General features: G+C 45.3%; 2 protein-coding genes across 4 annotated transcripts in view; one reads left to right on the forward strand and one right to left on the reverse strand.

Moving 5' to 3' along the window:
• Positions 1 to 1,742: 1,742 nt before the first annotated feature.
• LOC138826192 (MORN repeat-containing protein 4) lies at positions 1,743 to 16,361 on the reverse strand. Of its 3 annotated transcripts, none has more exons than XM_070021347.1 (6): positions 16,068 to 16,361; positions 7,954 to 8,125; positions 4,735 to 4,832; positions 3,839 to 3,953; positions 3,115 to 3,224; positions 1,743 to 2,907 (listed from the first exon to the last, which is right to left on the reverse strand). In XM_070021347.1, exons 3-6 carry the CDS (start codon positions 4,799 to 4,801, stop codon positions 2,759 to 2,761), a joined length of 441 nt encoding a protein of 146 aa, XP_069877448.1. In that variant the 5' UTR covers positions 4,802 to 4,832; positions 7,954 to 8,125; positions 16,068 to 16,361; the 3' UTR covers positions 1,743 to 2,758. The 3 variants fall into 3 exon arrangements, with proteins under 3 accessions (XP_069877448.1, XP_069877450.1, XP_069877449.1); XM_070021349.1 differs by lacking the exon at positions 16,068 to 16,361 and adding an exon at positions 11,813 to 11,835; XM_070021348.1 differs by lacking the exon at positions 16,068 to 16,361 and adding an exon at positions 11,577 to 11,710.
• A 239-nt stretch (positions 16,362 to 16,600) lies between these two features.
• LOC138826193 (phosphatidylinositol 4-kinase type 2-alpha) overlaps positions 16,601 to 20,944 on the forward strand; it is a 36,369-nt gene continuing 32,025 nt past the window's right edge. The window contains exon 1 of the mRNA XM_070021350.1: positions 16,601 to 17,112. Within this exon, the coding sequence (XP_069877451.1) occupies positions 16,678 to 17,112 (435 nt within the window). The 5' untranslated portion in view covers positions 16,601 to 16,677. The remainder of the gene's footprint in view (positions 17,113 to 20,944) is intronic.

Genomic DNA, 20,944 nt, shown 5'->3' on the forward strand with positions numbered 1-20,944 from the left:
CTTTGTTTTGAGTTGAAAAAAGAGAAGAGCTAGGATGTGGAGAAAATAAAAGGTTTTGTGGACCCCCCCCCAAAAAAAATACAAAGGTAGGCTCTAAATATTATGTTTATTCATGTTATTGATCTCATATAACCAACCAACCTACCTACCTTCCTTCCTTTTCTCCCTCCCTCCTTCCCTCTTTCTCTCCTTACTTCCCCCCTTTCCCCTCTCCTTTCCTTCCTTCTTTTTTCTTTTCATCCTTTCATTGTGCTGCCCAGCTGGTCTCAAACTCCTGGGCTCAAGTGATCCTCGCACCTAGGGCTACTGAGAGCCAGAGTTATAGGCGCCCACCACTGTGCCAAGGTTAATGTCTTCCAGCGGGAGAACACAGAAAAAAAAAGGCACAACTGAGACATTTTAGAAACATTTAGCACATGAATCAAAAAGGCTGTTTTTTTTTTAATGTTCTCTTTTCTGTAGTACTATGTGACCATTGGCAGAAAAACTAAGATAATTTTTTTCAGTTACTGATTAAAAATAGTAAGTAAAGAGAGATTAGAGAAGACTATAGAAGATAAAAGATAATCTAAACAAGCAAAAAAACAGAAACTGGGCCCCCTGGCCCTCACAGGCAGTGTCCAGGGCAGCAGGGCTCAGAGGCAAGTAGACTTAAGGTAAGGGAAAAGTTAGGGCAGGGAGGCAAGGTAATGTACCAGCAAGGAGCTATATCAAGCCTGGAGTTAATTTCCAGGTTTTGCTCCCTAGCGTCTATGGGACTTTGGAGAAGTGACTTAACTTCTCTGAACATCATTGTTCAGAGAAGTTAAGTCACTTCTTACCACAGCGCCTTCCTCCAAGGGCTGTGGTAAGGACCAAGTAGGATCATGCATGTAAATGGGTTCATATGGCAGTGTGTTCCACTATTTTATTGAGGCAGAAAAAGGGAAATCCAGGCAAGAGTTGACTTGTTTGAGGTCACCCAGAAGATCTGGCAATCACTGGCCTCAGGCAGTAAGCATTCTGATGCTCACAGTGAGAGAGATCTAGTAGAAAGGGAGTTGGAATCAGAATAGAAATCTCAGGCTTGCCATTTACAAGTGTGGATAAACTTAGGCTGCCCAACTTCTTGCAGGGGTTCTGAGAACTAGATGGTATTATGTAGTGAAGTATGCAGTATCAGCTCCAAGCCCCACACTGGTTAACTTTTACAAACAGCAAATGGACTGATATTTATGAGGACACAGGGCAAGAAAACTGTAAACTATGTGCAGGAAGTTTCTGATGATTGTTTATTCCTATAAACGTGTTTCTACAGTACAATTCAAAGAATAAATAGAGGCACTTGGCTGTAATTTTTACCGCAGTCTGCTGTTGAGGGATTTGGTGTGATGACAGGGCTGGTGGTATGTTTGGGTGATGGGCTAACTGGAGGCCTCGTGATGAACTGTGTGGGGATCCTTCCTGCCATGATCCGACCCAGGTCTGAGTGCCAAAGATCTTGGTAGAAGAGTCACAACAAGCCAAATGTGAGGAGCTAATGTTCTGTTAATTCACTCTAGTCCGAGGATAGGTCCAAGTCTACCTATATCCAAAGGGTTGAGGTGAGTCTGATCTACTTGCCCAATGGGAAAGAACTGTGTCAGTTCAAGCCATCCCTAGGACTCAGAGCTCTATGAGACAGTTCTGAAGTGGACTAGCTAGGTCTTCCCTCTGACCTAGAATAAGCAATAAATACAAGTTATAAGATTACTTTTACAATATTTTCTTTTAATTTCATAAAGGGATCCTATCTGACATTTAAGGAAGGACAGAGGCACAAGTGGGGATTCGATTATCTACTGTAATTCAAGTAAGGAAGACAGCATGGAAAGTCAAGGGACAAGAAAACAGCAATTTTACTGACTCCTTCACAGAGGGAATAAGCAGAGACAAAGATCAGTCTGATCAGACAAAGTGGGAACCTGGAGCTATGACTTCAACGGCAACGATTAAGGAAGTAGTGTATAGGAAAGCTTTAAGCCGGGCGCCGGTGGCTCACACTGTCATCCTAGCTACTCAGGAGGCTGAGATCTGAGGACCATGGTTCAAAGCCAGCCCAGGCAGGAAAGTTCGTAAGACTCTTATCTCCAATTAACTTCCAGAAAACCAGAAGTGGTGCCATGGCTCAAAGTGGTAGAATGCCAGCCTTGAGCACAAATGCTTAGGGACAGCACCCAGGCCCTGAATTCAAGCCCCACGAATGACCAAACAAAAACAAAAACAAAAAAACAAAAACCAAACAAACAAAAAGAAAAGCTCTGGCCTTGATTTGCATATAACTACTGTACTGTCTAAGCCACCCCTATCCTTTTTTCCTTATTTCTCTAGGACAACACAAATTACTGGCCCTAAGTTGGCGCTATAGGATTAACTGCCCCAAATGTAGGCAGAATGAAAAGATTCTGTATCACTTGGCAGCAAACGGAGTGAGAGCCACAGCACTTTTGCACTGGGTCCCAAGGCCTTAGCAACAAGGAACAGGAACAAATAAATAATAAAGATGGCTCCTCTGTCCTCTGACACATTTGGTCAGGGAAAGATAGCATTGCTAACAACTGCTTTAGGGTCTTGGTCAAAGTCCTCGGCACTTTCCTGTGGCCGAATTCCTGATTGGCAGGTGACAGGCACCTTACAAGCTTTAGCTCCAGTCATATCATCTCATATCTGGTTCACTAATTCACCTGGAGTGAACAAGGGTGTACTGGCTTTACCCGACACTTCTCTGGTTACTGCCCCATCAGGCGGTGAGATTTCTGGCAGATTTGGATGCACTCTGAGCCCGCTGGACCACAGCAGAACACTTCTCACGCCGCAGCAACTTGTTGTTTTCAAACAGACCTTCATTGCGGGGTATTCCATGAGAACCATCTGGAAAGGTCAGCAGGCCTTTGAGAAGGACAAAGAAATAAGGAAAAATAAGACAACTGCATTAAGGCCTTAGGGATCAGCTTGATACTCGACTAGTGAGTTCAGTGCACAGTAGTCATGAGGGCACAACCACTATAGCTTTCTGGACATCCACAAAGGAATTAAACTACGAAGGTATATTTCCACCTCACCACAGTTATTATCATCCCCCAGGCTGAAACTTACCAAAACCATCTACTCTGCCATTTTTAAATTCCCCCTCAAAGGTCATGTTATCATGTCGAATGAAGACTCCAACGCCATTAAACTTTCCCTGGGCAAACTCTCCCTCATACCTGTAGAGACACCAAGATGTTAGTCTTTTATAGGCAAGTTCCTTGTGCTGGCTAATTGAGTCAAGCAGCTGCCTATAGGAGTTAATTAATATAGCCAAGAGGCAAAGTGCAGAGCTCCACCCATCCCACCTATCCTATCTCTAGCCAGCAGAAAAGTTCAGAAAATATGGATTCAGGTCAATGGAGGTGGGATGGAAGGTCACTCATCTCCTTGACATTTCCAATTTCAGATCTATTTAAAAAGTAACCAGGGAATGGGAATGTGGCTTAGCAGTAAGAGTACTTGACTAGTATGCCTGAAGCTCTGGGTTCAATTCCTCAGTACCACATAAACAGAAAAAACCTGAGGTGGCGCTGTGGCTCAAGTGGCAGAATGCTAGCCTTGAGCACAGAGAGGCTTAAGTACAGCGCCCAGGCCCTGAGTTCAAGCTCCAGGACTGGCAACAACAACAACAACAACAACAACAAAAACAAAAAAACCAATAAAAGAACTGCTATTGTTTTCTTCAGGGCCTGGGACAAGTTCAGGATTGACCAGATATTCACCAATGACCTATTTTTAAATCAGAGCCTCTCTAGTTTAAAAGCTGGGAAAGGGGTAAACTAATACTCACCTTGAGCCATCTGAGAAGGTCAGTACCCCAAAGCCATTAAAGAGCCCATTTTCAAAATGACCCAGGTAGGTGCCACCATCTGCAAACAGCAGCTGACCAAAACCATGTCTGCGGCCTAAGCAGAGAGAAGGACAGGTGCCAGATTGGAATGGAGAAGCTTTAGGGTCCCATCTCACTTACTTGGCATCTCCTACTTTTCATTACCCTACCCACAAAATGAAAAAACACTGTGGGAGCAACAGGGGAGAATCGGGCACCAGAAACTTAGCTTCTGGGACTTCCCATTTTAAGTCATAGCATCAGATTTGGAGCAGGTCTCTAAATATGAATGTTAACTCTTAAAATAACAACAGCTAACATTTATTGTGTCTTTTCTATGTGCCAGCCACCCTTCTAAGCACTTTGTATTTATTGTATATAATCTTCACTATTATAAGACAGCCTCAGTACTATTATTATAGTTTAAAAGCTGGGGAAACAGCCGGGCGCCGTTGACTCATGCCTATAATCCTAGCTATTCAGGAGGCTGAGATCTGAGGATCATGGTTCAAAAGTACTGGTTAGAGTTAAATTCTGCAGGAAATAAAGCACCTAAAAGTTGGCTACCCATCTTTTTTTTTTTTTTTTTTTTTTGGTCTGTCATGAGGCCTGAACTCTGGGCCTGGGCACTGTCCCTCAGCTCTTCAGCTCAAGGCTAGTGCTCTACCACTTTAGCCACAGCACCAGTTCTGGCTTTTTCTGCTTATGTGGTACTGAAGGATCAAACCGAGGGCCTCATGCATGCAAGGCAAGCACTCTACCACTGAGCCACCTTCCCAGTCCTGGCTCCCATCTTCATGTATTTTTCCTTTAGCCAAAGTGTTCATCCCTGGAAAGCCACTGTGGGTCCTTCTTACCTTCCTTCCACTCTCCATGATATTCCTCCCCACTGGAGTAAGTGAAGGAACCTTTTGTAAGTGTCATGATGACAGGTTATAGAAGAAAAGGGTGAAAACTGTAGGAAATAAACAGAAGAAGCAGTTCAGGGACTGGATGGAGGGATGGAGAGCAACGTCATCACCCATGGATACATTCTACTAGCCTATTATTTACTACCTTGGGTTCATATAACAAAAACACCTTCCCTCTCCAACTACCACACCACTACATTAGCACCGTGTCTGCCCAATGACTCTTGTTTTGGTCCAGTTGTGGGGCCTGAACTCTGGGCCTGAGTACTGTCCCTCAGCTCTTCAGCTCAAGGCTAGTGCCCTACCACTTGAACCACAGCGCCACTTCTGGCTTTTTCCTTTTTGCTTATGTGGTGCTGAGGAATCGAACCTAGGACCTCAGGCATGCAAGGCAAGCGCTCTACCACTGAGCCAACTTCTCAGCCCCTGCCCAATGACTCTTATCCTGCTATGTTTTAAAAGTTTTCAGCTTGTTCTTATTTTCTATGACCTGGGATGGAAGGGGAGGTTTAATCTACAACTATTCATTCAGTATCTACCTTGTTAGTTTAGTTAATGTATAAAATAGTAGTCTCGCTGGGAAGGTGGCTCTGTGGTAGAGTGCTTGCCTCCCATGCATGAGGCCCTGGGTTCGATCCCTCAGCACCACATAAGCAGAAAAAGCCAGAACTGGCACTGTAGTTCAAGTGGTAGAGTGCTAGCCTTGAGCTGAAGGGCTGAGGGACAGTGCCCAGGCCCAGAGTTCAGGCCCCACAACTGACCAAAAATAAATAAATAAATAAATAATAATAATGTCATCTCTCAGTGAAGTTATACTGTAGTTGACTGGACCCACTGAAATTAATGGATGGCAGGGATTAACAAAGACAAATAATGGCACAACCTAAAACAAGCAGTGAAGAAAGCAAACCTGATTCCCAATTGAGAAAGTGGGGAATGTAAGCACAAAGAGCAATGTATACATGGAATAATCAATGGAAAATTAAAGCTTGGTCTGACTACAGATGAAGACCTATTTGTATACTCACTTGAAAGCTTAATTAAATCTGACAAGAACCCCACAGATCTAGTCCAAACTTCTTCATATTCTAAGTGAACAGATAGAAACTCAGAGTAGTTAAAAAGTTTGCTGGGGGCTAAGCTGGGACTAACACATAATCCTTCCCTGACTATAGCTAGTCTTTCAGCACTACCTCTCTGCATTTAGGTCAGGCCAACCATGGAGATCTCTGAAGGCTATGCAAAAGATGTCACAGCAGCTAGTAGGAAAGAGGGAGCTCTGGGGAACTTGTGGACAAAGCAGTATTTAAGGAAAGAGAATGTTGCAACAGGAAGTAGGAGGGGGTTGAAGAAGCTGAGTGTAGGTAGAAATGCTTGTAAGGAAGAGATGTAGTAAGTTGGTAGACTGAAAAAGTACTCTGGTATTTTTCATTCATCTCCTTGTGATGTGATTGGGGGCAGATCCTCCTTTTAAGAGGCAGTTTAGCCAGAAACCACTGGTTGTAATATTAACTATTACATGTATGTAATACTAGCTACTCAGGAGGCTGAGATTTGAGGATTGTGGTTCAAAGCCAGCCTGGGCAGGAAAGTCCATGAGACTCTTACTTCCAATTAACGACCAAAAAGCTGGAAGTGGAGCTGTGCTTAAGTGGTAGAGCACCAGCTTTGAGCAAACATCTAAGGGGCAGTGTCAAGGCCCTGAGTTCAAGCCCCAGTAGCAGCGGGTGTGCACACATGCACGTGCAGAGTTCATTCCTTCCTTCCTCTACCCATTAGCTCTTGAGCAGTTCTGGGGAGTGGAACTCAGGGCCTCACACTTTTTTTTTTGGTCGGTCGTGGGGCTTGAACTCTGGGCCTGGGCACTGTCCCTCAGCTCTTCAGCTCAACGCTAGCACTCTACCACTTGAGCCACAGCGCCACTTCTGGCTTCTTCTACTTATGTGGTGCTGAGGAATCGAACCCAGGGCCTCATGCATGCAAGGCAAGCACTTTACCACTGAGCCACCTTCCCAGCCCGGCCTCACACTTTCGAGGCAGGTGCTACACTGCTCAAACAGAAATCTAGCAGAGGCCTATCTTATCCTGTCCTACCCTGTGCCATGCCCGTCCCACCCCATCTCATCCTACCCCATCATGCTTGCCAAGCACAAGATAGCGGCACTGTGGACACTGTCAACAAAAATATCTGAGTTTAAATAACTTGGGCAAGCTATTAAGTGTTCTGTTTCTCAGTTTCCTCATCTATACAGATATAGGCCTATTTCAGAGTTGACAGGTACACTAAATTAAATAACATACATGAATGTACCTAGAAAGCTGCCTGGCCCTGCCCACTAAACGTTGGTTTATTTTCATCCACATTTACATCTGAGACATCTAAACTCAAATATTTACTTACTGTAACAGGAACTTCTCTAAAGTCCATGTTCAGTATAAAAGATTGATAACAACAGAGAGGTGCCAGTGGCTCATGCCTGAAATCCTAGCTACTCAGGAGGTAGAGATCTGAGGTCTGTAGTTTGAAGCCAGCCCTAGCAGGAAAATCCATGAGACTCTTATCTCCAATTACTACCAAAAGAAGCTGGAAGTAGAGCTCTAGCCCTGAGTTCAAGCCCCAGGACAGAAAAAAAAAGACAGCTAACATAATTCAGTAAGACTTAGAAATAGAACAATTTAGCAAATTTGACTAATGAGGCAAAGATTAAGTAGATGAAAAACAAACTATAGTTGCTACCTATTTGTTCTTCTTCAGTACCCTATGGGATATCTTGACTTTGGCCATTTTTTATTCTAATATCCCAGAAATGGACTGATGTGACAACAGCCTGACCTGATCCCAGAGCAGCTTCTTCACGTTCTGTAGGACAAGGCCTTGTCGCTAAGCTCTCATTTTCAGACATAAGGCCAGATTAGTCCTGAGCATCCTGGGTTCGCATCCAAAAATGGAGAAATATTTTCTAGCTCCATAAGGACAGAACAGCCAGCTTTGCAGAGGTTCTTTGAGACCTGTTGAGCTCACTTGTAATTCTCACTTGCTAATTTCTCCAATCACCAGAAGGCAACTTTATGTCTAAGATCCTTCATATAGAATAAAGTATCTTTAGGGAAGGGCCATCTACCCCCCTCCCCCCCGCACCCTTCCCCCCCAAGTCCTGTACTAACCTTTCCAAATCTCCAGGGCCTATTTTCACAGAGGTGATGCACAGTTAGTGACTGCTGTGCCCTCTCTGTCCTATCAATGTCCCATGGGGTCAGCATCCGATTTCAGGCTCACAAGCCTCTTATCGTCAGCCTGGCATCAGAGCATGCTGGGGTGGAGGTCAATATGACTCTACTGCAAATACAACATTAATGAGAGGAAGAGAAACAGTTTCCCATCAGAATTGCAGAAGAAAATTCTTCTTAGTTCAGTTGAGTAATTCAGTAACCTTCTGCCAATCTTTGATTGTTTCTACAACAAATTAAGACACAGCATTAAAGGTCGACCGATGGTACAAATTAGAAATATTTAATTCATTCAAAACACATTCATTGGAATCTAAAAGGCTGCTACCTTCTACAAAATATCACAACAAAGCCTTAAAAAACATACTTTTACTTTTAGTGATCCTAAAGTTTGAATTGAGGGCCTCAAACTTGCTAGGCAGTTTAGTTTACCACTTGAGCTACACCTCCAGACTATAACTAGGCTATCTTAAAACTAAATCTGTAACTATGAAAACTTAAAGATAAAGGCATTTCCTTTAAGTATTTGGTAGTAGATAACTAATCTACTTAAAATTTGGAGAGTGGTCAGATAATGGTGGCTCGCATCTATAATCCTAGTTACCCAAGAGACTGAGGTCTGAAGACCATGGTTTGAAGCCAGCCATTTAAACTCTTATTCTCTACCTAACCAGTAAAAAAACAGAAGTGGAACTGTGGCTCAAGTGATAGAGCATCAACTTTGAGTAAGGCCTTAAGTTCAAGTCCCAGTACTAGCATTAGAAAAAAAAAAAAGAAGCCGGGCGCTGGTGGCTCACGCCTGTAATCCTAGCTACTCAGGAGGCTGAGATCTGAGGATTGCGGTTCAAAGCCAGCCCGGGCAGGAGAGACCGTGAGACTCCTATCTCCAATAAACCACCAGAAAACCGGAAGTGGCGCTGTAGCTCAAGTGCCTTGAGCTGAAGAGCTAAGGGACAGCGCCCAGGCCCAGAGTTCAAGCCCACAACCGACAAAAAAAAAAGAAAAAAAAAGAAAAAAAAAAAGATGGAAAGAGTTACTATAGTAGAATTTGAAGAGCCACAATGGGTACACAGGGACTGAGGTATATTTATTTACTTTACTTGAAACTTCCAGGGTAGCATCCCACCCTGTTTCAAATGGACTGGTAAAGAGTCCCTGGAAAAAAACAAAACAAAACAGAAGGGAATATTTCTTTAGTATGAGGATGCTCAACAGCCAAAGTATTTACTATACATGCCCTTAAGATGTAAGCCTAACTACATTTTGTGTGTGTGTGTGATATCAGATCTTGGGTTTACACTTTATTTATTTCAAAGACAAGAGTTTTACTGTACAATCTAGGTTTGTCTTGAACTTAATCCTTAGGCCTTCACCTCCAGAGTACTGGGAATATGGGCTGTGCCACAACAACTGGTAAAAAGTTATCTTCTTATTACTGAATGTCACAGATTGTATTTTTCAAATGTGTGTGCAGGGGCTGGGAAGGTGGCTCAGTGGTAGAGCACTTGCCTTGCATGCCGAGGCCCTGGGTTTGATTCCTCAGCACCACATAAGCAAAAAGAAAAAAAAGCCGGAAGTGGTGCTGTGGCTCAAGTGGTAGAGCACTGGCCTTGATCTGAAGAGCTGAGGGACAGCGCCCAGGCCCAGAGTTCAGGCCCCAGGACTGGACCCAAAACAAAAACAAAAACAAAAAACCAAATGTGTGTGCAATAGTTTCTCCTCTTACACATGCTTTTATAATCTGACTGTGACATTAACCCATCAAAGGATAGTCTCAACTTCTCTCTCTGGAATCAGAATAGGCTTCTTAAGTTTTAAACAATACTACGCTACTGGAAAGTGATGGGTGTTGTAAGGTTTTGTCACATAAGGTGATGTGACTTCCACCTAGCTGACTTCCATATGCACAATTGGAGTCCTGATCCACCAGTAAAGCAGTCCAACTATCCAAAGCTCCAATGCAATGAGGAAGCCACGCCAAATGGAGAGATCATGTGCTCTTCCAGTTTGAATCATCCTAGCCCAGGAACCAAGCCTCAATTAAGGAACCTTTATGATTCCATCTCCCAGAAATGAATCCACATTTCATCTGAGATATTATAGAATACAGACAAGACATTTACATGGTGGTGTTATTTTTTTTCAATTCTTTAAAAATCAAACTTGGCTGGATACTAGGGATTCATGTCTGTAATCCTAACTCCTTGGGAGGCTGACATCTGAGGATCCAAGTTTGAAGCCAGCCTGTGCAGAAAAATCTGTGAGACTTTTATCTCCCCCAATTAACCACCAAAAATCTGGAAGTAGAGCTGTGGCTCAAGTACTAAAGCATCAACCTTGTGAGTGGTGGGGAAGGGAATAATAACACAAGGGGAATAGATTTTCAGTTAGCTACTAGTATTTAGAGGCAGTTCCTTAACTACCCACATACATTTTCAAATTGTTCCCCAAAGCCACCTCTCCTAGGATATGACAGTTATAAAAGTTCTTTTACACAAAAGAAAGCATTTTAGGCTTTTTGAATCCTAAATAGGTGAAAACGAAAGTTCTGATGAACAAGGATTAAGTTTTTTAGGAAACAAAAACAAAAACTCAAATACTCTATAGGTTTATAAATGAGATAGAGTTTTTTTTTTTTCTTGTTTGCTGTCCCCTCTTGCCCTCCCACTCCCTACTGGGAATAAAATAGTCTTTTAAAATTATAACTTTAATCCTACTTTCCTTCTTTTGAAAAGTAAACAATTGTATCATTCACTATATAAAGGTCTTATTCAGGAAGACCGTGGGATGATTAGATTCGAGGTGAAAAAGAAAACAGTTGGTACCAGAAAGGTTTCTAAAAATATCACAAGGGATAGGGGGTGTGGTTCAAAGTGATACAACTCCTCCTAGCAAGTATAAGTCCCTGAGTTCAATCCCAGTATCTCCAGAAAAACAAATCACACACACACACACACACACACACACACACACACACACACACACACACACACACACACACACACACGATAGCTTGGCAGTGAGGACTGGGGATAATACTGTCAGAACAGTAGAATGCCTGGATTGGTGTCTAATACAGCAGTTACGTTGGGACCTAAGCTGGTGGGAGATGCTGAGCTGCTAGGATGCCACCTATCAAGTAACTGAGGCACCCCATCTTCAAAGCTCAGTATGTGAGAGGATTCTCCCCCAATGCGGAAGCGGCTTCCCCAGAGCAGACAAAGCCCTAGACCTCCACGAGGCCACACTGGCTCCCGCCGCTTTCTGGCATTCCAGCCTCTCTCCTACCTTCCTCTGCCTGGGTCTGCTTTCTCTCCCAGAACACCCAGGTCAGCCATTCCCTAGAGCCCCCGGCCCCCACCCAGCTCGGGTGCCATGGCTCTCCCGGGCCTCTCGATCAGCTGGAAACCGGGGTCGGACCCGCCCGAGCAGCTGCCAGGGGCGCGCGTGCCGTGACAGCGCTGCGCCTCGAGCCCGGGCGGCTCTCTCCCACTCGCCTCGCCGCCCCTCCCGGGCTGACCCATTCGTGTGGCTCCCTCCCACCGGGGCCATCAGCCCACCTGGGCTCGACCTTTCCGAACGAGTGTCGCGCCCAGACGCGGGGCTCCAGGGACCTGGGCCTTGGCTCTGCCCGGCTCCCCACGGCTGCCTTCCACTCCACCACCTCCACCATCAGCCCCTCTGGACGCCGCCATCCTGGGCGGCTGCACTGAGCTCCATTCCCGCTGCCAATTGGCTGTTACCTAGGCAACCGGGAAAAACGCCACTCCCCATTGGTCCCGTTCCTTCTCCTCACCATCTGGGTGCGGGGCTCTGTCAGCAAGAGGGTGGGGCTGTGATCCCACCTCACCAACTCCACAGACACGGAGGACGCTGGTCTCGCGCGGCGGAGACAGCCCCCCCCCCCACAAAATTAACCCCAAATAAGACCAAACGTGTCTATGTTACCACTAGCTCCCATCCTTCAGGCTTGTAAAGGCCTGGTTGCTGAGTTTAAGGACAGAAATCTGCTGTAGAGGTGGATTTGTAATTTTTAATGTGCTAGGCAGGGCAACTGACCCTTAATAATCCCATGCCTAGCAATGTGGTATCAAGATATTTGTGGCATTCCTTATAATGTGTTGTCATTACCCAGATCCATTGTTTTTGGTCGGTCCTGGGTCTTGAACTCAGGGCCTGAACGCTGTCCCTGAGCGCTTTCGCCCAAGGTTAGCGCTCTACAACTTTGAGCTGCAGCTCCACTTCCGATTTTCTGGTGGTTAATTGGAGATAACAGTCTCATGGACTTTCCTGCCTGGGCTGGCATGGAACTGAGATCTTCAGATCTCAGCCTTGTGCCACCAGTGCCCAGCTTTTCAAATTGCTTTTAGTGGATTGAGGTTTCTTCATTTGTAGACTAGAAAATAATAAAGGTAACAGCCATTGCATTTCTCCAGGATTATTATGAAAATGTGAGATAAATAATAGTTTCTTTAAAAACTTGTATTCTGTATTCAAATTTCATCTGTCACTAAATGTAAACGATTTTGAGCAAGGTATTAAGACTGTAAAATGACATTGGATCAGCAAATGTATAAGATTCAATCTGGGGGCTGGGAAGGTGGCTCAGTGGTAAAGCACTTGACTTGCATGCATGAGGCCCTGGGTTCAATTCCTCAGCACCCATAAGAAAAAAAAAAGCCGGAAGTGGCGCTGTGGCTCAAGTGGTAGAGCACTAGCCTTGAGCTGAAGGGCTGAGGGGCAGCGCCCAGGCTCAGAGTTCAAGCCCACGACCGGACCCAAAAAAAAAAAAAAAAAGATTCAATCTGGCACTACCATTCGGTGGTCCATTCATTAGTTAAATATGCCAAACTGTGTGGTATTGACTATAGATGTAATTATAGTTGTCGAAAGAATGGAGTGTCAAGAAAATAGATGTTACTAGAATGTAGACTGTATATTACAAAGTATAAAGAAATAATACTTTGAGGACTGGGAATCTGGTTTAGTGGTAGAGTGCTTGCCTAGCATTCATGAAGCCCTGGGGAGGAAAGTATCCATGAAACTCTTATCTCCAATAAACTATTCAAAAAAGCCAGAAGTGGTGCTATGGTTCAAGTAGTAGTGAACACAAAGAAGTCCAGGGATAGTGCCAGTCTAGAGCCAGGCTGCCTAGATTTGAGCCCAGCTCTGCCACTATCATGGGCAAGTTATTTTACCTCTGTAGGCCTCAGTTTCCAACATCACAGGGGTTTCAATGTGAGTCATTTTGAGTAATGGACTTAAATGATGCCTGGTACATACTTAGCATTTGGTAAGTGATAGGGGACATTTGGGCTCTGTTCAGTAAAAAAGAAATTAAATTTGAAGAGGTATATACAGAAATACATTCCAAGAATGTTTCCATAGAGGAAAAAAAAACCTCAGAATTCCAGGGAGAGCTCTAAAACTGGGACCTCTCCTTGATTGTAACTTGAAGTTTGTGAGTTAAATGAGATGAATGATACCGAGATATCATTTTTGTGGCTATGGGTTCTGGTACATGAGAGGCAGACATCACTTAATTATTTGATGTCTGGACATCAAAAGGAAATGCATTAGTTGTTAATTGAAAGAAGCAGTGGAACTCAAATAGATTTTTGCCTAGAGTGGTTTATTTATTTATTTTTTAAATTGGGGAATGAACCCAGAACATGCTAGGTAAGCACTAACACTGAGCAACTGAGCTGCTCCTCTATTCCTAAGACATTCCTATAAATACAAATGAACAATAATTCTTTCAATTCAGTACTTGTACTGAGCTGTGGCAATAATCTGAATCAGGAATGATTATGAAATACTGGTGACCATGTAACTAATGGTCTTTTGTGAAAATCCATACCTCTAGTCTGGAGATTACTTTGGGCAGAACAATGAAAACATTAACAATTACCTCAACAGTGACCAAAAGACTAGTGGAGTACCTTTTTATATAATAAGCATCATAAGTACTTTATATACATTGCATATTCTTGTTTAATCAAGTGAGATAAGGATGATCATTTTCACTTTATAGGCGGAAAACAGGTTTGAGAGATGAAGTAATTTGTGAAAAATGATTGTCATTTTAGAACTAGTATTCAAATTAAATGTCTCTGATTCCAAATACCTGCTTCTAACCATTACATCCCACACTTTAACTTTATTTTTTTTTTGTCTTTTCTTTTTTGGTACTGGGGATCGAATCCAGGAAGTTGCACTTACTAGACAAGAGCTTTGCCACTGAGCTACATCCCAGCCTTCACCCCACACTTTAAAAAGGCAGTTAGTTGGGATACAGGTGGACCCATTGCAACAATGAGATGTACAAGTCCTTATGTTGCAAAACGAACTTTACAACTTTGGTAGTGGGTGGAGGGAGGACTGGGTGGGGGAGGGAGGGAATATGCGGAATATGGGAAGGGGAAACAAAGAGGAGGCAACAATGCTTGATAAGAAATATCCGGAAGTGGTGCTGTGGCTCAAGTGGTAGAGTGCTTGCTTTGAGCAAGAGCTGAGGGACAGCGCCCAGGCCCAGAGTTCAAGCCCCATGACCGACAAAAAAAAAAAAAAAATTATGGGCTGGGATGTAGCTCAGTGGCAAAGCGCTTGCCTAGCAAGTGCAACATCCTGGGTTCGATCCCCAGTACCAAAAAAGAAAAGACAAAAAAAATACAGTTAAAAAAAAAAAAGAAATATACTCGCTATCTTGCCCATGTAACTGTAACTCCTCTGTACGGTATTCTCACAGTAAAATTTTTTTTTTTTTTTTTTTTTAAAAGGCAGTTGGGGGGCTGGGAAGTTGGCTCAGTGGTAGAGCGCTTGCCTTGCATGTCTGAGGCCCTGGGTTCGATTCCTCAGCACCACATAAGCAAAAAGAAAAAAGCCGGAAGTGGCGCTGTGGCTCGAGTGGTAGAGCACTAGCCTTGAGCTGAAGAGCTGAGGGACAGTGCTCAGGCCCAGAGTTCAGGCCCCACAACCGGACCAAAAAAAAAAATAAAAAAAAATAAAAAAATAAAAAGGCAGTTGGGAACTGGGAAAGTGGCTCAGTGGTAGAGTGCTTGCCTGCATTCATCAGGTCCTGGGTTTGATTCCTCAGCACCACATAAACAGAAAAGGCTGGAAGTGGTGCTGTGGCTCGAGTAGTAAAGAGCTAGCCTTGAGCTGAAGAGCTCAGAGACAGCACCCAGGCCCAGAGTTCAAGCCCCATGACTGACCAAAAAAAAGGCGGCGGTGGCACAGCTCAGGTGGAAGACAATCAGCCAAAGAAAGGAAGGAAGCATCGGATTCCAAGTTCGAGTCCCAGTTTCAAACAACAACAATACAAAGGATAGTATAATATTCCATAGATTTAAATATCCAACTATTTGTCCTCCTTCAGATGCCACCTATATACATTTCCTGGATTACTTCAGGGTGCCTGGGTCTCCACTTCCTTGGGCAAGATCTGCTCTAGAAAGCTCCCTATGGCCTTTCACATGCCAGGTACCTCTGCTTGGCTTTTCCTCGGTCCTTGGTAGTTCTTCTCCCCACTCCCCCCACTCAGTCAAGCAGGTTGCTGTATGTTCTGCACAGCACTAACCTTCCATTCCTTTCCTCTAGCAACTCTGTTTACCTCTCAGTAATTATACACTTCCTCTGGATTCAGCACAGGCTTCGCTGAGTCTGGAGACTTCCTATTAATGGAGTTCCAGATAGATATCTGGCTCTTTTGCTCTGAGGAAAAGAACAACATAACCTCCCAGAGAGCTGTTTTTCAACAGAATGAGGGGAGCTATAATCTTCCTTCTCTTTTCCACCAAAATACTGTGGACTACTGTGTCTAGACACTGAGGGCTTACATTGGCAAATAAAGCCTTGGATTTTTTTGGTCTCACAGAAATTTAGAGCTTTTGGATTGGGATTAAACAAACAAAAAAGGCCCGCCCTCTCCCTTTGTTACAAGTACAGAGAGCGATGTTTCTTTGCTTCACTACTGTCTCTCCAACACTTAGAACTTAGGTGATCAATTAGTGATCCTAAAATGACACTTTTGCAAGGCACTGATGGCTCACCTCTGTCACAGTCGCCACTCTCGGCGGATCGAGGCTTGAAGCCGGCCTGACCAGAAAAGTCCATGAGTTTCTCATCTCCAATTAATCAGCAAGGAGCCGGAAGTGGAGCTCTGGCTCAAGCGATAGAACGCCAGCCTGGAAGCGAAAAATGCAGCCAAGAGAAAGCGTGAAGGCCTGAGTTCAAGCCCCAGTACTCATACCAAAGAAATGCCTTTCTTTTCCCCCTTGCCAGTCTCACAACCAGCAGGCACTCAAATAGTGACCCATAGGCAGGATGCTAGGAAAGCAACCAAGCCTCGCCAACCAATTGGAATTAAAGGGCGGGGCTGACCCAGGTTTGGCTTCTGGAACATGCGCAGTCTTCACGGAAGGTGACAGGATTAAAATGCTGAGGCCGCGATTGCGCAGGAGCAGCTTCTGATTGGCCACTGTGTGCGCGCGAGGGGCAGTGCTTACTCGCAGCCAAGTAAACAGGGTTGGATGGGGGCGGGGCCACGCGTGTGCCGGGCCCGGGTTGGCCAGGCGGGAGGAGGGGAGGAACACGGATTGGTTGTGGCCGCCAGCTCGGCTGTGTGGAACGCGCCGGGACCCAGAGCCGGCGGCCTGAGGGATGGACGAGAAGAGCCCACTAGTGTCCCCCGAGCGGGCCCAACCCCCGGAGTACACCTGCCCATCGGGTTCGGGCACTTACTTTCCGCAGGTGCCGGGGGGCGCGGTCCGCGTGGCGGTGGCGGCCGGCTCGGGTCCCTCTCCGCCGAGCTCGCCGGGCCACGATCGGGAGCGGCAGCCGCTGCTGGACCGGGCCCGGGGTGCAGCGGCCCAGGGTCAGACCCACACGGTGGCGGCGCAGGCCCAAGCCCTGGCCGCCCAGGCCGCGGTGGCGGCGCACACCGCGCAGGCCCACCGCGAGAGGAACGAGTTCCCGGACGACCCCGAGTTCGAGGTGGTGGTGCAGCAGGCCGAGCTGGCCATCGAGCGCGGCATCTTCCCGGAGCGCATCTACCAGGGCTCCAGCGGAAGCTATTTCGTCAAGGACCTGCAGGGGGTGAGAGCGGGGGCGGGCACCGCGGGGCGGGGGCAGGCGGGGGTCGGGAGCAGTTTGGGGTTGGTGGGGACCGGGGGAGGAGGAGGATGGACAGGCTGCGAGGGAGAGGAACTTCCCTCTGCCAGCCCCAAGCGGGATGGTGGGATGTCTCCGAGGACTTGGAAACTCGGAGGAACGGAGAAATAAATCTGAACCTTGTTTAGTGGCGAAGGCGTGAGCGGAAAAAGAAAAGGGGAAATTGGCCAGATACAAGCCCGGGGCCGGGCAGTGTGGTGTGGTAATCTGGCCCCCGGACCGGGAGGCGCGGGGCAGATGCTGCTTTTTAGTAGATTCAGCTTCATCCCATCATCGGCCTCCAGATGTGAGGCTTTGGGCCTGTTTTCTTTTTAGACTGGAGTAGTTTGTAGCTCTTTTGCTGGATTCAGTTCCAGCCTGAGCGGTGGGGCTGTCTTCTTGCCACAGCTGGAGCTCGCTTGTTCACAGTCATGGGTGATAGCGTGGGTGGATTCCCCAGTTTCATCTGGCCTGGTTAGCGCTCTGGGAAAAGGTTCAAATCATTCTCTGTGGTTCCTCCTTTTATGAGATGGAGTTTCTAAAAACACAGGACTATCAGCTATCTTTTACTTTCTCTTCCAGGACTGCCCGTACTTTACTTTGCAGTTAGAGCAGCATTTTGCTGACCTTTATTTTGCCCTCTGTGTGTGTGTAAAAGGAGGTGGAGATGGGATGGGATAGGGCATAAGATGATCAGGGAAGCTGAGACGTGACCCTTTATCCTTTTAAAATTGCAGAGGAATTTAAGGCATTTGTCTCCGATCAAACCAGAGATATCATTGGAAGAATAGAGGGTCAAAATCATTAAGTTGGGGCTGAGAATGTGGATTAGGGGTAGAGTGCTTGCCTAGCATGCATGAAGCCCTGGGTTCCATTCCTCAGTACCACATAAACAGGAAAAGCCAGAAGTGGCCAGGTGGCTCAAGTGGTAGAGCACTAGCTAGCCTTGAGCAAAAGAAGCTCAGGGACAGTGCCCAGGGCCTGAGTTCAAGCCCCAGAACTGGCCAAAATCAATCAATCAATCAATCAATCAACCAATCAAGTCTTCTCTTGAAATCTCCAGAGGTACCAGAAATGGTTCTTTGGCCAAATGTGTTATTGTTATACAGATTAAAATAATAACTGCCAGAGTGCCCTTAAAACCTCCCTTCACTTCTGTTTGAATGCTGTAGGTGGTCAGTGTGCTGTTTTGCCAGAGGAATCGTGAATGGGCAGGATTGACTATAACTTGTAACACTTGGTCAAGTTCACTGAATAATGCATTTTTCATCCAGAGTTGTCCCTGAGCTATCAAGAACCTGAGAGCAATTCTACTGTCAGCTCTGTTCACATAAACTGTTTGGGGAAAACTTTGAGGGGAATCATTCTTTCCAAGATCTTTGAGTAAGGGAGCTTGGAAGCTCCAATGGGAGCTTCATTTCTAGAAGTGAAGAAAGGTGAATGTCCTGAGTCAACAAAAGCAGAAGATGTGGCTCAGGGCCTCAGGTTTAATTTCTAGCAAAATACACACACACACACACACACACACACACACACACACACACACACACACACACACACACACACACACGATGCTTTCATCTTTTTTGAAAACAAAATTTAAGACAGGAGTTAGGGTTTTTGTATGGGTGTCAGTTAATGTGTCTGCTGATGAAAGAATGGGCTTAAAATTACCTTTGTTAGGTACAGGAGGAGGAAAACTTTTTTTTTTTCTTTCATGACACTGTTACAACTCTCTAGGAAGTATGTCAGGTCAGCTGAGAAGTGATCTGGTACTCTGGAAGTAATAGGATCTCTAAACTTTCCCTCCCTGGCAGGTAAAGTACTGTCTCTTTTGTACATGCACAGAGGACAGACCACAGTTATGTTTTTAGTGATGGTCAAGATCAGAGCTCCAAAATTTCCTCGCTACTATTCTTGTTAGAGGGAAAATCAATATACCAGATGCTCTGGAAAAACTAATTTGAGTGTCTTGCTCCCACTGAGGAAAATGTGCTTGAGACTAGTCCACAGACTCCCTGTAGTTGATATTGTCACTTTTGACTCTGTTCTAAATGTATGTATTTTTTTTTAGCGTCTTACATTTTTATTGTTATTATAAAAGTGATATACAAAGGGGCTACAGTTACATAAGTTAGGTAAAGAGTACGAGTACACAAGTGGTAGAGTGCTAGCCTTGAGCTGAAGAACTGAGGGACAGTGCCCAGGCCCAGAGTTCAGGCCCCAGGACCGGACCCCCAAAAAAAAAAAAAAAAAAAGTACGAGTACATTTCTTTTTTCTTGCTTTTTTTTTTTTTTTTTTTTGGTATAGGGCTTGAACTCTGGATGCTGCTCCTGAGCTTTTCTGATCAAGACTAGTTCTGTACCACTTTGAGCCACAACTCCACTTCCCCTTTTCTTTTTTCTTTTTCTTTTGGTCGGTCCTGAGGCTTGAACTATCCCTCAGTTTTCAGCTCAAGGCGAGCGCTCTACCCATTGCGCCACAGCACCACTTCTGGTTATCTAGTGGTTTATTGGAGATAAGTCTCCCCGACTTTCCCAGCCCAGGCTGGCTTTGAACTGTGATCCTCAGATCTCAGCCTCCCGAGTAGCTAGGATTACAGGTGTGAGCCGCTGGCGCCGGCATCACTTCCCTTTTTCTAGAGGTTAATTGGAGATAAGAATCTCTTGACTACCTGCCACTGGGAGCTCATGCTTGTAATCATAGCTACTCTGGAGGCTGAGATCTGAGGATCTCAGTTTAAAGCCAGCCTAGGCAGCAAAGTCCGTGAGACTCTTATCTCCAATAAACCACTCACAAAACTGGAAGTGGTTCTATGGCTAAAGTGGTAGAGCGCTAGCCTGGAGCTGAAGAGCTGAGGGACGGCACCCAGGCCCAGAGTTCAAGCCCCATGACCAACCAAAAAGAAAAAAAAGAGATCTCATGACTTCCCTGCTGAGGCTGACTTCACACTAAGATCCTCAGATCTCAGCCTTTTAAGTAGCTAGGATTACAGGTGTGAACCACAGCACCCAGCTAAGAGTACATTTCTTTTTTAACAGTGTCACCTCTTCCTTTGCACTCTCCCAGTTTTTCCCTTCCATCTCCACTCACAGGTTGTATGGTTCCTTTTAAACATGGTGTCTAGTGAGTACTACTGCTGCCTTAGTTTGCCCTTTGTCCCTCCATTACTGTGCTTCACCTTACCCTCCCAAAGATAGATAAATGACAAAAAAAGAAAGAAAACAAAAACAACAATGAATAAAAAAACCTCTTGTTTCCATTTCCTGGAGTTCATTTCAATAATAATAATTATTATTTTCTCTTTGTCATGGGCTTGAACTCAGGACCTGGGTGCTATACCTGAGCTTTATTACTCAAGGCTATTACTCTACCACTTTAAGCCACAGTGCCAATTCTGGTTTTCTGGTGGTTAGTTGGTGATAAGAGTGTCTCAGACTTTCCTGGCTTGGCTGGCTTTGACCAGTGGTTCTCAGATCTCTGACTCCTGAGTAGCTAGGATCACAGGCCTAAGCCACAGGTGCCAGGCAATAAATATTTTTTTATATGATTAGAGGCACATAGGCATTGTATCTTTGTGTCCCTCCCTTAAGAATATACTCCTTAGGGTCTGGGAACTCCTTAAGGGCTCAGTGGTAGAGGACTTGCCTTGCATGCCTGAGGCCCTGGGTTCGTGGTGCTGTGGCTCAAGTGGTAGAGCGTTAGCCTTGAGCTGAAGAGCTGAGGGACAGTTCCCAGGCCCAGAGTTCAGGCCCCATGACCAGACCTCCCTCCCCC

Source organism: Dipodomys merriami, unplaced genomic scaffold (genome assembly GCF_024711535.1).
Source record: "Dipodomys merriami isolate MVZ:Mamm:240054 unplaced genomic scaffold, mDipMer1.0.p SCAF_14, whole genome shotgun sequence".
NCBI lineage: Eukaryota > Metazoa > Chordata > Mammalia > Rodentia > Heteromyidae > Dipodomys > Dipodomys merriami.